Source organism: Atta colombica, unplaced genomic scaffold (genome assembly GCF_001594045.1).
Source record: "Atta colombica isolate Treedump-2 unplaced genomic scaffold, Acol1.0 scaffold38, whole genome shotgun sequence".
In the NCBI taxonomy this organism is placed as follows: Eukaryota; Metazoa; Arthropoda; class Insecta; order Hymenoptera; family Formicidae; genus Atta; species Atta colombica.
In genome coordinates this window covers 2529584-2544695 of record NW_017259490.1, presented here as the reverse complement: position 1 = coordinate 2544695, position 15112 = coordinate 2529584, and the positions used below count along the sequence as shown (strand labels likewise).

General features: G+C 34.8%; 2 protein-coding genes across 2 annotated transcripts in view; one reads left to right on the top strand and one right to left on the bottom strand.

Annotated features, from left to right (window-relative positions):
• Window positions 1–9877, bottom strand: part of LOC108691039 (PR domain zinc finger protein 1) — a 13439-nt gene extending 3562 nt beyond the window's left edge. Inside the window, exons 1-6 of the mRNA XM_018198661.1 lie at window positions 9807–9877; window positions 6561–6771; window positions 5604–5605; window positions 4521–4640; window positions 2119–2244; window positions 1883–2009 (exon numbers count right to left, since the gene is read on the bottom strand). Coding sequence (XP_018054150.1) covers window positions 1883–2009; window positions 2119–2244; window positions 4521–4640; window positions 5604–5605; window positions 6561–6765 — 580 coding nt within the window. The 5' untranslated portion in view covers window positions 6766–6771; window positions 9807–9877. The remainder of the gene's footprint in view (window positions 1–1882; window positions 2010–2118; window positions 2245–4520; window positions 4641–5603; window positions 5606–6560; window positions 6772–9806) is intronic.
• The window catches only part of LOC108691040 (protein FAM76A), a 66122-nt gene that overhangs the window by 14290 nt on the left and 36720 nt on the right, over window positions 1–15112 (top strand). The gene's annotated exons all lie outside the window — the stretch shown is intronic.

Here is a 15112-nt window from a genome sequence, read left to right as displayed (position 1 = left end):
TTAATTATTTTTTAAAAACATCTATTTATTGAAATCATTTTTTATCCAGGACTCTAAATCGCTACCAAACTTTTTGTATTACTTTAAAATATAATATAGAAAAATATAATATAGAAAATATAATATAGAAAAATCTGTAATTTTTCATAATTTTTTGATTTTGTTGAAAAGCAATATATATCCTTAAGTAAATTTGGACACAATCCATGCAATCTAAAAAGATTACAATTTCGGATATATGAACAAGAAAAATATCTTCTTTTATTATTATTTAAATAAATTTTATTATTATTATTTAAATAAATTTTATTATATATTCTATTTATGATCGAACGCTCGTACCTATTGTGAACTCATCGAAACTAAATAATGTCTTTATTATGAACTTTCCCTTCTATATTTATTTTTATTCTAAATATGGTGTTAAAACAAATATAATAAGAAATGAGAAAATAGAAGAAGTTCATTTTACGAGTTTTCAGTCCACAATAAAGACAAGTTCACAAAATGGGATTTTGTTATACGACATTCGATTGCACTGTAAAGATTTTTAAAGGCAGCTTTCGTATTTATTTACTTACTTGTCCGTGCCAATTATGCTTACGGATTATGCTAGTAGGATTTTATTGAAAAGGATTTACAATCCAATACATAGTTTTGGATTTATCATAATTTTGGCTATAACTTTGCTATATTCTACAGAGTGCCCCAAAATTCGTGGCTCTAAATGCTATAGCAAGTTCTCGAAAAATTAAATAAAAAGTTATCTGTAAATTTTTATTTTAAGCAGTATTTTTTGAAATAATGAAAATTAAAATGTGGTCAATTATGGTTATCTACTCATGACTCTCGCGTAGTATTAATGCGTGCTGATGAGCGTGCACTTCAGTTTATTCTCAGATAACTAAATGTAATCTATAATTACACATGTAAATCTTTATTTACCTCAAAAGCTAGTGCTTGAAATAAAAATTTACAAATAATTTTTTAATTAATTTTTCGAAAACGAATTTTCTTGCTGTAGATTTTTATTCACGAATTTTGAGACACTCTATATATGTCTACAACAGGGCAACCCACAATATACGTGTTACTAGCATGCAAAGACATTTTCAGTAGTAAGTGCGTCTAAAGAACGCGCTGTGAAAAAAGAAATAAAAAAATGACATAGTAAAATAGGAACTGTACTCCACTAAACTTTATTTTTTACATCTGAATTTTCTGACTGCGTTTGTTTTGCTCATTTTCATGCTAAACTATTTACCTTAAAACACATGTAAAACAGAACACAGTAAAAGAAACTTTATTTGACAAAAAAAGTCTCTTTGCTTTCAATTGCGAAAGAAGAAAGTATAAGTAAGATTACGATCTTTTTTTTTTTTTTGTTTAATTCTGTAGTAAAGTAGTGACATATCAAAAACTTTCGATTCTCCATAATATTCCAGACAAAAAAGTTAATCACCCCTGATTTACAATGTTTCTATAACATTACATTATAATTTGCAAAATCGCTTATACATATAGTTGAAAGGTTCTTACTGTATAGGTGGACACAGATGGCAGATAAAATTCTCTTAATTCGAATTAAATCGTATTATGCGACACTAGCTATTTAAATAATTATAACTTCTATTTTATACAGAAGACTATTCATAAACATTCATAGACAACAAAAAATGTCATACGAAATACGGTGATAGAAATATATGAATAATCAAGTGAAATTTAATACAAGCTATAAATGATAGCTTTCCTCATAACGCTAAACGTTTTAATATTATAAGTTAGTGGTATATTGAGATTTTGATTTGCACATTAAATTTTCATATTATAATTTCATTTCCACGTTATATTAACTTACGGGGAGTACATATCTACTTACGTATTCTCTGAAGCATCAGCTCACCGGTGAGCGGATAATTGAGCCTTTCCGCGAATTCCCTGCAGTACCAAACCAGCAACTCTTGATGCGGTAATATTGGCTTGATCGTGTAAAAATAAATGTTCATCTGAAACACGAATGCAGCAACAATTGTGAGCTTTTTTCCTTGCGCATAATCTAGACGCGATTTAAAATACGCTCTCCTTCGCAAAATGCGATCTGCAAAATTACTTTACCTTATACTGGCATGCTATTAGGTTCTGCGATTCGGACGAGTAGGCGGGATTCACGTAACGCATCCAATTCGATTTCTGGACGTCATAACCGTCGATGTAATAGAATAGTTCATTGTTCTTGTATACCTGAGCAATGCGAAAATTATTTTTATATTTGCGACGATTGAAACGATTCTATGATAATGTCGTGACGGTTTTTTAACTATGGACGTATTCGTTCTAGATATGTTCCATCATATCCCAAAACATACGAGAGCAAGTAAATAAGTTTTTAGAAAAACATAGTAAAACACATTTTTTTTTAATCGATTCATTTTTCTCAACATAGTCTTTTGTCAGCTCGATATACTTGATCCAATGATTCTCCAACTTTTTCAAGTCATCCGAATAATATGATTTGTCGAACCCATCAAAATAAGCCTCTGTTTCGGCGATGAGCTGCTCTCTGGTGGTGAATCTCTTTTCTCCGAATCATTTCTTCAGGTTTGGAAACAGGAAATAATCGCACAGGGCTAAATCTGGCGAATATGCTACATGGGGAAGCAATTCGTAGCGGAATTCGTTGAATTTGGCCATCGGGCATCGTTGTGAACCGTGCATTGTCTTGATGGAAAAGCACTTTCTTCTTCGCCAAATGGGGACATTTTTTCTTTAATGTTGATGGTCCAATAAAGCTGCATAGTAATCGCCATTGATCGTTTGCTTCTAAGGTAATCGATATGAATTATACCTCGTGCATAATAAACCTCCCAATAAACTGTGGCCATCTTTCCAGCCGACTTACTTCGCCTTCTTCGAAGCTAATTCATCCGGTAAAATCCATTGTTTTGACTGTTCCTTCGTCTCGGGTGTGAAGTAATGAATCCATGTTTCGTCTACAGTAATGAATCGACGCAGAAATTCATCTGGATTATGTTGAAACATCTCCAAACATTGTTTTGAAATCGTCGCGCTTATAGTCCACAGTTAGCAAACGCGGCACCCATCTTGCCGATAGCTTTTTACCCAATTGTTCGTGGAAAATTGAAATCACTGTGCCATGTGATATGTCTGTGGCCAAACTCGCGCACTTTCACTCGTCGATCAGTTAAAACAATATCGTGGACTTTATCGATGATTGGCGTAGCAGCCTCATTTGGACGTCCCGAACGAGGTGCATCACATGTGGATGTACGATCACGTTTAAATTCATTCACCCAATTGTATACAGTTGCAAATGCAGATGTACTATGAACATTATCCAACTCCGATTTGATTTCTTTCGGCGTTAAACCTTTCATATGTAGATGTTTGATCACTGCACGAAACTCGTTTTTTTCCATTTTGCAAAAAATACAAAGATTGTTTGCTTTAATCGTCTATAGAAATGAAACTACGCGATGAATTCCGCTCAAAATTTGACAGTAATCAGCTGAAAGATGCTACTTATCAAAAGTAATGTGACAAGACACTGCGAGTGCTCTCTGACAGATTTTCTAAGAACTTATTGACTTGCCCTCGTATAAACATCAAGAAAAGATCTAAAAATCTTTTAAATTTTTTATATGTTCTCAAAATTTCATGTTGGCAATTAACTAATGCTATAAATCGATCGCTTACTATTACATCGTTAACCCTTCCGTATCATAATACATTTATCATACAACAAATTACAACATATTGAGTATTTTGTACAAATATAGTATAAAAATAAACAGATAATAACAAATCTTTTTTTCATTTGAAATACAAGACATTAAGAAACGTAATAATAACAAGTAAATGTATCTTTATTAATTTTATCTTTAATAAAAAAAATTATAAAGTATATAAAGTAAAAGAAATAGTTACGTGATACTTGTCGAAGAGTTTATAATGCAAATATTGTCAATGAAAATATTAATATATTTTCTTGATAATATGGTTATAAAGAGCTTCTAAAGTTATATTTTCAACCAAGATTACAATTTAAATTTTATCAAATATTTATATTTTTTCAAATATTTTCTTATAATAATTGTAATAATTCAATATTTTCTTATGAGAAAATACTGAATTATTACAAGAAACTACTGCAAAGGCACTGATTAACATTCACGTTTGTTAATTCTCATCATAATTTGTATCGTATGTTTCATGAGAAAATTGTGAAGGAACTAAGTAATTGTAATGTATTGATAAATTACATATCAACGGCTTCTCGTGGATTTTTGCTTTAAGACTTGTTAGATTGAAACTGGTTGAAACCAGTTTCTGATCTTTGCTGGCTTCTCATCTTAAATCTTTTTTTGCGTCTTCTTTTTTTAAATTTTCATTAGTATTATCGAATCTGTCTACGTTGACTTTTGTCTCGATAAAGAGAGTTATTTGCGTAATCCGAATAATATCTTGGTTGAAGTAGAGATGTAAAATTGATTTCTTACCCGCCAGAAGTACTTCCGGTTCGCGTCTGCCGGTACCGAATCCTTCGTATACACCTGACCAACCAGAGGGCCGAAACGTGTCCCTTTGGGGATGTAACTGGTGCTCCATACACCCAACACCTATCACATGTAATTTCCGATTAATCATGTCAACTAAAATTGAGAAATGATATTTGAAGCTAAACATCAATTAGCTCTCACCATTTATACATCCATAATTAATTATTTAGTCTTGGTCATTTATACATCAAATAAATAATTCTTTTCAATAAGTTTCGTCATATTTTATAACTTGATATAAAAAAATTTATAATTTGATAAAAGGTATCACAAATTTACAAAAAATAAATGAAGTAGAAAGAATTATAATAAGTAGTTATAAGGAGTTATTTTTACGATAGCGCTAATTCGAAATCATAAATCAATTGTATAATTCATAATGGATTCGAAATCCGAAAATTTGCCGTTATCGATAAATTTTTCTTTGTGAGTCTTTAAGCTTCGTTCGGGAAATCGCAAAAACTACTAAAATGTATAAATGATCGGTGATTGGTAAAAGCGTATTGTTTGCTTCCTCCGATATTCTCATCGCCCGTTCTCATCTATTCCGGCGTTGTGTTAAAATACGTGGCAGAAGATAGAACCTATTTTCATTCCGGCTCACGTTAGAATAGAATTCGCCCTGCGTGCATAGAAACGTCCATTCGGCAAAACTAATTTAACTCTTCGGTGCTTTCAGTCCAGCGCGCGCTTCCGATGCTTTTGTTTCTCTTTTGACAAACGGAAGCTCGACCGACGTCGATTAGCCCATTGCGCGTTTCTCGTTCTCAATATATTACACCGTTGCGCGATTCGCGAACATTTCGATTTCCACGCCGGACTCGAAATTTCATAATTTCATTCGACGTAGAGAAGCTTCGAGTAAAAGTTTCGCGTCGATTGCATTGAACGTTCTCGATTCTTTCTTTCCTCTACCGCGTTGAGGAAAGTGTAACGATTCAACTTCGCCTCTAGGTCATGCTTCGTAAGTTAATTAGCTTCGTCTCTCGGTCAAGTTTGATTTCGTGGTGTCATTCGGCCAACGCCTTCTCGCGCACTTCATGTTCTTCTCTTCGCGCCATTTATCTAAAACCTATATTTATCTAAAAATTATGTCTTTTCAATATGATATTTCAATCATTAACATTCACGTTATTGTTGTTTACTATCTCCCTTCATGCAGAAACTTTTGATGTGAAATTGAAAAAATTAAAAAAAAATTATTTTATAAAAGTTTTTGTAAAAATTATTATATATTCTGTTGAATAAAACCACACTTTATTTGGAAAAACCTAGAAAATTTAGAATTCTCAGAGATTTCTTTTTTATCCTTAGGGAAATTAAGGATTTTTACGGAATTTTTATCAATGCTCAGGGAAAGTAGCTTGATATTGTAGTGAACTATCTCTATGTAGATTTCGCGGCTCCAATTGTAGACAATGATAGATATAATCTCGTGGGGAATCTCTTTCTGCTAATTTGTAATATATAATTTGTTTTTATTGCTTCTAATTTATTAATTCCAATTTATTTCAAAATTGCATTAAAAAATTCTCTAATATATTATCTAGAATTTTCAACAAAAATACGTAGAAAAAAATCAAAGAATTTTGAGAAAAATTTTTTTACAAGATTTCAGTGAATATCCTGAAAACTCAATATATGTAAATTGTAATTGGAATTTGTGCTGATTATAAACTATAGCAGACAAATGAAAAGAAAATTTTTAATGAGAGACTAAAAATAAAATTATTACCAAATTTCTACTAGTAGTTTTCTTAGTATACGATTAATATTTCTCGCGTGTACAAATATCTATTTAAATCCCAAAATTTTTTTTTTTCAGCTTGATGGCGTTTAATGTTTCATTCTAATAGATTGTAATTTTTTTTCCGGAAATGATTCCAATTTTTTCGCGTGACTTTGCGTGAGCTTAGATAGCGTCAAAGAATTGATAATCTGATGCGATTTACGATTAAACACGCAATTCCTTCTCTCTACTGAGATTTCGAGATGAGTTTTGTTTTGCAAAAGAACATACATCGTTGAGAGCTTGAGAGGGTTTGAGGACCAAGTTCCGTGGCAAGGACGACTCGGCACGATTGGTATCGCCCGGTGATGCTGACACATCCGGTACCAAATATACGGCATGCTGCTCGAATTCTTCCTCCCTCAAGGTCGCGTGATCCCACTCGCTAGCCTCCATCCTTTGCTGCAAATAGAATCGAAAACTCTTTATCATTTGATGTCGGAAAATGCGAAATACTTGCGTGAAAATATTCCTCATTTTTTAAAATTGTTTCTAATCTTATTGTTTATTTTTTTAATTTTAATAACGTACAATTACAGTTTGAAATAGGATCGGAAAGAAAATAATTTTAATTAACTTTAATATATTTTCTATATTTGAAATATCTGCTGCATTTACGATGTACAGAAATAAAGATTAACAAAATTATTTCACGGAATTTATTGTACGAAAAAAAAATTTTGTTAAAATATATAAAAATTTAGTCAGATACAAATCTAAAAATAATTTTGTTGGAAAATAATTTCTAGGAAGATAGTTCTTTCTTAAAATAGGAATGTGAATATTTTCCACAGCATTGCTTATCATACTTGAGTTTCCTACGTAATTATTTTGATGGTTCAACAAAATTATTTTTAAATGTGTATCTCTAGCTAAATTTTTAGATATTTCGGTAAAATTTTTCCGTGCGCAAAATGATCTCAAATTTCATCGTTATGAATTATGATAGAATCTGCATTACAGCTTAAGGACTTCTATAATATTCTACAATATTCTACAATATAGTAGTTAATTTATATTCTTGTGGTAGCCACGGAAAGTACAATCGAATGACGGATTAAATGTCCTTTTAAGCGGATTATATGTACATTAGAAAGGCTTTGAATTTTTATAGTACGTTTTGAGATTATTAATTTTATCGTATATATCGCTGTCACATGTGTGTTATCTTTCGCTTGTTATTCGATCCTACTTGCTAACGATCTCTAGGAAGTGAGCTCGTATATTCCACTCTCGTTCGTTCAATAACACTTCGAATGAATAATCGAAGCTTCGCCATTGATATCCACTATTTTTTACTTGTTATTTTTTTTATAGATTTACGTTTTTTATTTTTATCATCGAGCAAACACTCGATTAAGCTCAGGCGTCATCATTAAGTCTCGCAAAAGTTAACCGGCGCGATCGTTATCGAAGGAATAATTAAAAAGTCCTGACGGTGCGCAGTTCTATTCCTTGCTCCATATATTCGCGCAACTCTGAAAAATGATAAATTTGCAATATACTCGCAATATACTTCGCGAAGCGAAACATAAACTATTTGAAACCGACTAAATCGATACAAAAATAAGTAACAAACGAATAAAGACACTTAATAGTCAATAATCTAGAACAGTTTCTCGATCAATTTTCCATATGCTTTCGGTTCGGAGATCTTATTTTAGACAAAAAGTGACGTATAATCCATGCTCATTGTACAGAAATAATATCATTTGAAATAATATCATCCGCTCACGTGTAGTTAAAGATGATTAAAACACCAAATTAATATCACAAAGAATTTTTTCTATGTTCTCAAAAAAATATCAAATAAATTGCCAGCACAGAAAATGTCATTGAACGAATCGCGATCCGCAATCCAGTTTTCTCGACAGTGCGGGCTCTTCAATTTGCGGTGGTGCAACACTTTAACACCGCGAAAGTGAAACCCGTCCACGCATTGATCGACTGCAGGGGTGGGAGGGAGGGAGGAAGAAAGGAAGGAGAAGCAGGGGGTGGTGAGGCGGACGGGGGCATAAACTCCGAAGTCCTCCCCGCCCGCTACCACCCGCTGAGGGTTTTCGCTACCCGGTGGATTTCGATTTCCATGAAAATCGCGCATCGCCGGTATCGCAAACCGCTCGCTTGCGTATGCTTTCGATGCGATTTTCCGACCAAAAGCGTTTTATCATGTTCCCGAATTCTCAAGAAAATAGATTTCTTATAAAATAGACATCGCATTTTCGAGATTAATTCTTTTGCTGAAATGTAATAAATGTAAATTTATACATCGGAAAGCTTTGCGATTTTTAAGCGATTTTTAACAATCTTTTAAATTATTGTTCTACAGAGATAATTTCTCCTTTACAGATAGAAGCTTTGCTTTTCAATTTTTTCTCGACGACAAACAATTGGTTATTTTCATCCTCTTGTAAGTTCCTTCGAAAATTGATTTTTGTATTCGAAATTCTAAGGTTTCTTTATTTTTTTCCTATATTTCCTTCACGGAAAATGTCGGAAGGGCGAATATTATATAATATGGTTTCTGTTTGGCGCAGATATAGTTTTCTCGATTATTCGATATACTGTGTGATACTTTTTTTTCATCAACTTTCAATTATTTATATCTATTTTATTTTTTTTAAACAAAAAAATTAATTTTTTACCAGAATTAGTTGATCGTCTCTCGATATAATTAAATTACTTCTTTTAATTAATATTTATCGATGCCGGTATTTATTTTCTCTTTCTTCCTAGAATTTCACCTTGCAATAAAATTTCCGAATGAAAAATTTGGAAACTGCTACTGCAATTGTTCAAACACTCAATGCATCGCATTTTACAGAAGAACGCTGCAGATGCAACATTGCAAAAATTGCAGCCGCGATTGTACAGGATCGATCCCCAGCAAAAGGATATATATGGTGTTTTGGTCGGTCGCTACGCATTGCGTTATAAATTTTTCCAATTTCTTTATATCACTTATAATTATCAATCTTTTTCGGATGAAAAAAAAATATATATATATATATCCATTTTCTATTATCTCTTCGTAGCATACTCCATTGAATCTATTCGAAATTTGAAATGTCTATTGGCCTTTATACTAGTCTTCCGAAGTAAAACTCGTTAAAACAATACGTATATAAAAAGAATATCTATACATCAGAAAACTTATTTTCTCACTATTTCCAAATATTTGGGATAGTGAAGGGCTATGCACAGAGCTCCATTTTTCTCACCACCATTAGTTTCGAGGCAGCGATGTCGGCAGCCTGTATTTTTTCACTTTAGATTCCAGATATATAATAACAAAGGATTACTCAAGAAAATTTGTATTGTTATTTTCGATTCTTATAGTGGCATTCTATAATTTGACGAATGTATTCCCTTGTACTTTGCGATACGTGTTAATTGTGCGATGTCAATCGGTCGGAAGCCGGATTTATGGTACTCACAGCTTTTGGTGCATCGGATGCCGCCAAACACGACGACAGTGTTGTTCCTCGAGGTGGTGGCGTAGGTAGGTTCACCACTTTGGATTACTCGGAGAACACCCTCTTCTGTCACGATCCCTTTGCCGTTGCGCGACCGTGCGTGCGCAGTACGAAGGGCTCTAAAATCGTCGGACCGGCGGGCACCCTTTATGTGATCCTGTGGTTCCTCAGAGAGACCGGCATCGCGCCGACCCCGGTTGCACTTGGGGTCCGATCTTCCTGGCCTCGCGTTTGCGGGCGACGCAGGGCGCCGTTTACCCTCAACATTTATTTAATCCAATGTGATCACGTCGAGGGTGGCACGGAAGACGAGGGCGAGAAATTACGTCGGTAAGGCCGATCGCTGCCCCGGCTCTCGCTACCTAGGCGGTCCCTACGCGGCCACCTACGCGTCGACGACGCTTATCGATTATCAGGACATCGAAAAAAGGGAATTGCAATCGATTCCTAGTATTCCTACTGATTGGACGACATTTCCTTTCCCGAATCGCCGTCACTTTCGTTGTTTGTCAACAATGCCAATTCTCGCCGCCACCACCGAGCGAATCGACGATCGGAATCTCCTTCAAGGAGATGTCTTTTCTCACTTCTCTTTTTTTTACTTCCTTCACCTTCCTCGGGAGCAGAGATTGAGAGGAAATCGATTCTAGCTTAAGGCCCGACACTCGCGCATCAACACTAGCAATTATTCACTACCGATCGGGATATCTTTTTCGCGTCATCCTTTTCGAAGCGTCATCCAACGAACGCGCACTATCACCGGCTTTCCCGTGCGAACACACTCTTCGGCACCGATCTATCCGTTGTCGCTAGCGAATGAGACAAGCAGATTTTTTTTTCTTTTCAAAATTTCGAAGCGCTTTTGGAGAATCCACTCGCGAATACCGGATGGTTCGCGGCGGTTCTCTCTTTCGTGAAGGGGTTGTGCCTCCGCCTTCGTGTGGTTCTCTTCTCGGCGGGATGGCACACGCAAGAGAGCACGGTGTGTGTGGAACTCGGGTAGACCTGACCTAGCCCAACGCGACTTGGCTTGGCTCTCCTCTCGTCTTCCTCCCCCTATGTCGGTATTGGTCGGCGGATATACGTCGGTCTCCCTTCCGCTTCCGTCAGTCCCTTTCTCTCTCCCTCTTTTTCCATCTCTCCCTCTCTCGCGCCGTCGTTCTCTTTCTCTCTTTCTGACGCACGCGGACGCGGTGGTGTGCCCGCAAAGCTGCCAGACCAGAGCAGAGGTGGTGCATTTCTCTGCGCTGCGCTTTCGATCGACCCGTTGCCGGAGGTTCCCCCCCTCTCTCTCTCTCTCTTTCTCTGTGTTTCCCATTTCTCTTTCCCGCTCCCTGCCTCGGTCTTCGCTACCCCGAATCCTCCCGTTCTTCCCTCTGTGCGTCTCGCTTTATCGTACGCTACTTTCCAACCCCGTCTATCATCCCGCTCATTGCTCTTCGTTCGTCCCTACCACCATTCTCCTCCTCCCCCTCCTCTTCTCTTTTTCTTTCGTGCATTTCCCTCTTGCATCCTCGTCTTGCCGTTTATCGCTACACCCTCCTCGCGTGTCCCGCTCTTTCTCTCTTCAGCCTCCCATCACCTCTTTCAACCCACCGCCCGCTTCGACGCGCGTGCAACCAACCCCCCTTGGCGCACTACCCTTATTCCATGCGTCGCTTTCTCCCTTTCTCTCGTCATCATCGCAGTACTTGTTTGTTCATTCTTCGTCATTGTCGATGACAGCAGAAAACAGTGTCGATTACTTCTAAACTTTAATTCTTCAGATTATTTTTTGCGATATGTTTACTTTACAAGATACAAGAAGAACTGACAGTTTAATTTAGCGAAAGCTCGGTTAATAGTTGGATGAGAAATATTTTTGGAAATTTTAGTGATGTTCAAATTGTTAGCGACGCCAATATAAAACGTCAATATTATTTTAAATAATTCTAATTATTTTTAGGTTTAAAAAGTTCAAAAATAAAAGGTGGATTAATGTATTATTGATTTTTATTGATAACTAGACATTATGTTTCATTATATAAATGCGATACATCGCATCCTAACTGTCAGTTATTAAATAGTTTTCAGTTTTTATATAAATAATAAGATTTTTGTATAGTCTTCTAATTAGGGTATTATAATCGTTTCTTCAAAAAATCTCTCGTCATACTATTGCCACATAAACTATTTTAATTTCTTGGCATTTTCATGTTTTTCTTCAGTGTATCCTTCTCGCTATTTCTCCTTGTCTACCGCCCTCTCGTAACCTCTTTACGAGAACGTACGTTTAACCCCTCCGACTACTTCAGACCACCCCTCCAACTATCTATTCTCATTCACGACTGGGTGCATGAAGCGACTACGTATGATGCGCACGATTATAATCAGTAATTAAATCAGTAGACAATTTATTATTATCTTAAATAATCCAACAATCAATGACAGCGAAAATATGGAAATACTAATCCTTGGGTACACACGATTGGATCATTCGTATTCTGCATACTTCCTTTCTTCAAAAAATTAGGAGCATTAAATAATTAGTTTTATAATTTTTATATACATTTTTTTTTAAATATACAACCTTATAAATATTTTATAAAAATATAAAAGTACACTGAAAGAAATGTTTTTGTATGTACGATCAAAATTTTGTTCAAAGAGAGAGAGAGAGAGAGAGAGAGAGAGAGAGAGAGAGAAATATGTGATTAATAAGAATCTTTTTAGTTTTTTATTTAAAAATTATGTTATAATCAAAATTGGATTATTCTAATCAAATGTTAGTTAGGACGAAATTTTCACTATTTTAACCAAATTTGTCGTCCTAATCAAAGTTAGGACAACCAAATTTAGTTATTCAAATTTTGGTTAGAATAACCAAATTTTAGTCAGGACACAATTTTTAATTGAAAAAATAAAAAATTTTTGTTAGTCACATATCAATAAAATGAATAGTGATTATACGTACCAAACATTTCTCTCAGTGTATATGTAAGATCGCTTAATAATTTTTATATATTTGTTAAAATGATAAAAATTAACCCGAGAAAAAATGATGGCGTATGTAGTACATATAAAGAACTGGAAACTCATTGTTGTATACTAAGAATTAATAATTTTCGAGTTATGAAGCGATGAAACATTTTACGAATTAAACGTGCAACTTATTTGATCAATGCTCGATAGTTTAATCACAATTTTTGTATAAATAAAATCGGTCGTTTCGCATACGGAGCATTGCGATTTATTATAGAATTATGCAAAGAGAGCAATGGTACATATAATGCCCACGCATCGCCGGCATATAAATCCTCGGTCAGTTTTTTGCGCGTTGACTTCGCGATCACCGGGTACGTGGAATCCGACTGGCCCAGACCCTGGCCCAGAGTCACGGCCATTTGAGATCGGTAACCCCGTTCACTTCGACTATGCGAGAGAGCGTGCGCAACTCGAGTCTTTTCGAGCAAGATTAGTTGATGAAACCGTGGAACATGTCGCAAAAAGAGAAGAGAGGTCGTTGAACTCTTGAAACTCTCGGACCCTAATCCGAAAGACCGGTCTCGATCGCGCAAGGTTATGTGAGCAATCACTATGGGTTCACTGGTACTTCCACAAATTCAATCATCGATTTGAAGATAAAAAGACAAAGAAGTCAATCACAAATAAAATTTTGGAAAATAGAAAAATATCGTTTTCTAGATGTAAATGTTCTAAAAATCGTAATATAAATCTTAATATGATATTATAATCATTTATAGATGTCATATTTTTGAAGAATTTCTGCTTTTAGATTTATTATAAGATTTGGCTATAAGATTTTGGACAATGCAATATATATATATAATACAAAGTATATAAATTCAATATTATTTAGCGATTATTCAATTCATGCTTATGATTTATTATATTTATTATTTATGCGGAAAAAGAATAGAGGTTTTCAACGAAGAACAGAAGCAGCAGAATACATATTTACCATAGGACAATTTAGCACCACTATAATTCATTGGCGCTGCACCCGATATTAATAGAATATTGGGTTACACATGATTTATTCGTAATTTTATCGGAATCGAGCGAACTGTAGAATTTCATTTGCAAGCAAGATTTTTTTTCCCAACGCTGCTTTGACCATACAGTCTATCCGAAACTCCCATTACAAAATTTACGTTTAACCGATCATTAAATCGTGGCAGATCATTAAAAAGAAATCATTCATTCAAATGCGTAGAAAAAAAACATTGCAAATTTAGATAAATAAATAAAATAAAGAATAAACACAAAGACCTATAGGTACATGCCAATAAAATATCGTTCACACATATACCGTAGCAAATCCGGTCTACGTGTGAACGATGTTCTCGTATTACGCTACGATTATATGGCCGGCGAAGCCGTTGACCTCCTCCTCCTCTTCTTCCTCCTTCGCCAGTGTGACGAAATTTCGGCGTGGGCATACGTGATACGACAGCTTATACCAAATTTCACTTTTCGACGGAAATACACGTGCGATTCGCTTCGTTGCGATTTCCACGATGGCGAGCCAGTCGACGGCGGTCCCGCCTAGCGAAAGAAGTTTCCGCGTGAATCGCCGACGACTACTAACCCAGATACGTTCCTTGGGGTCGTCGATCTTTTCCCTCCTCGGCAGGAGAACGACTGTGTACCAGATATATTAATTTCCTACGGCACGACCGCTTCTTGCACACGAATCGCAGTCGAACGTCAGCGTTTGCAAACTTTCAGAATAGTTCGTTTTCTGTAGGTCAATACTCTCGGATGTAGAATCCGAGCAGAATTTGACGCAGACATTGGCATCATAATGATACTATAACTGAATCAAAAATATTTTTGTTATGATTATTATTATGATTTAACTTTAATGCTTCATCATTTAATCTCAAAGTAAATCTAAAATAAATTTGTTCAAATAAAATTAACTGACAAATTAATATTTGACGTATTTGCTTTTCGAGTGAATTAGAATTTATGTGTAGATAAAATAAAATTTATTTACAGATTTTTATATTCAAGTTTTTAATAATCTTTAAATTACGGATTATAGAATTTTTTTCGAAATATGGCATATATTCATTCACAAATTCATAACTTAAAATTTTAAATTAAAATTTTAAATTAAAATTTGCTTAAAAAGATTATCGCAACGTTACTCAATTAAAAATATTTCTTGAAGATATAAAAATGTAATTGTACGTCAGATAATTTATTTTTCTCCTTCTCGAGATTTCTAATTGATTTTAATATATAAATGAAAATATTTT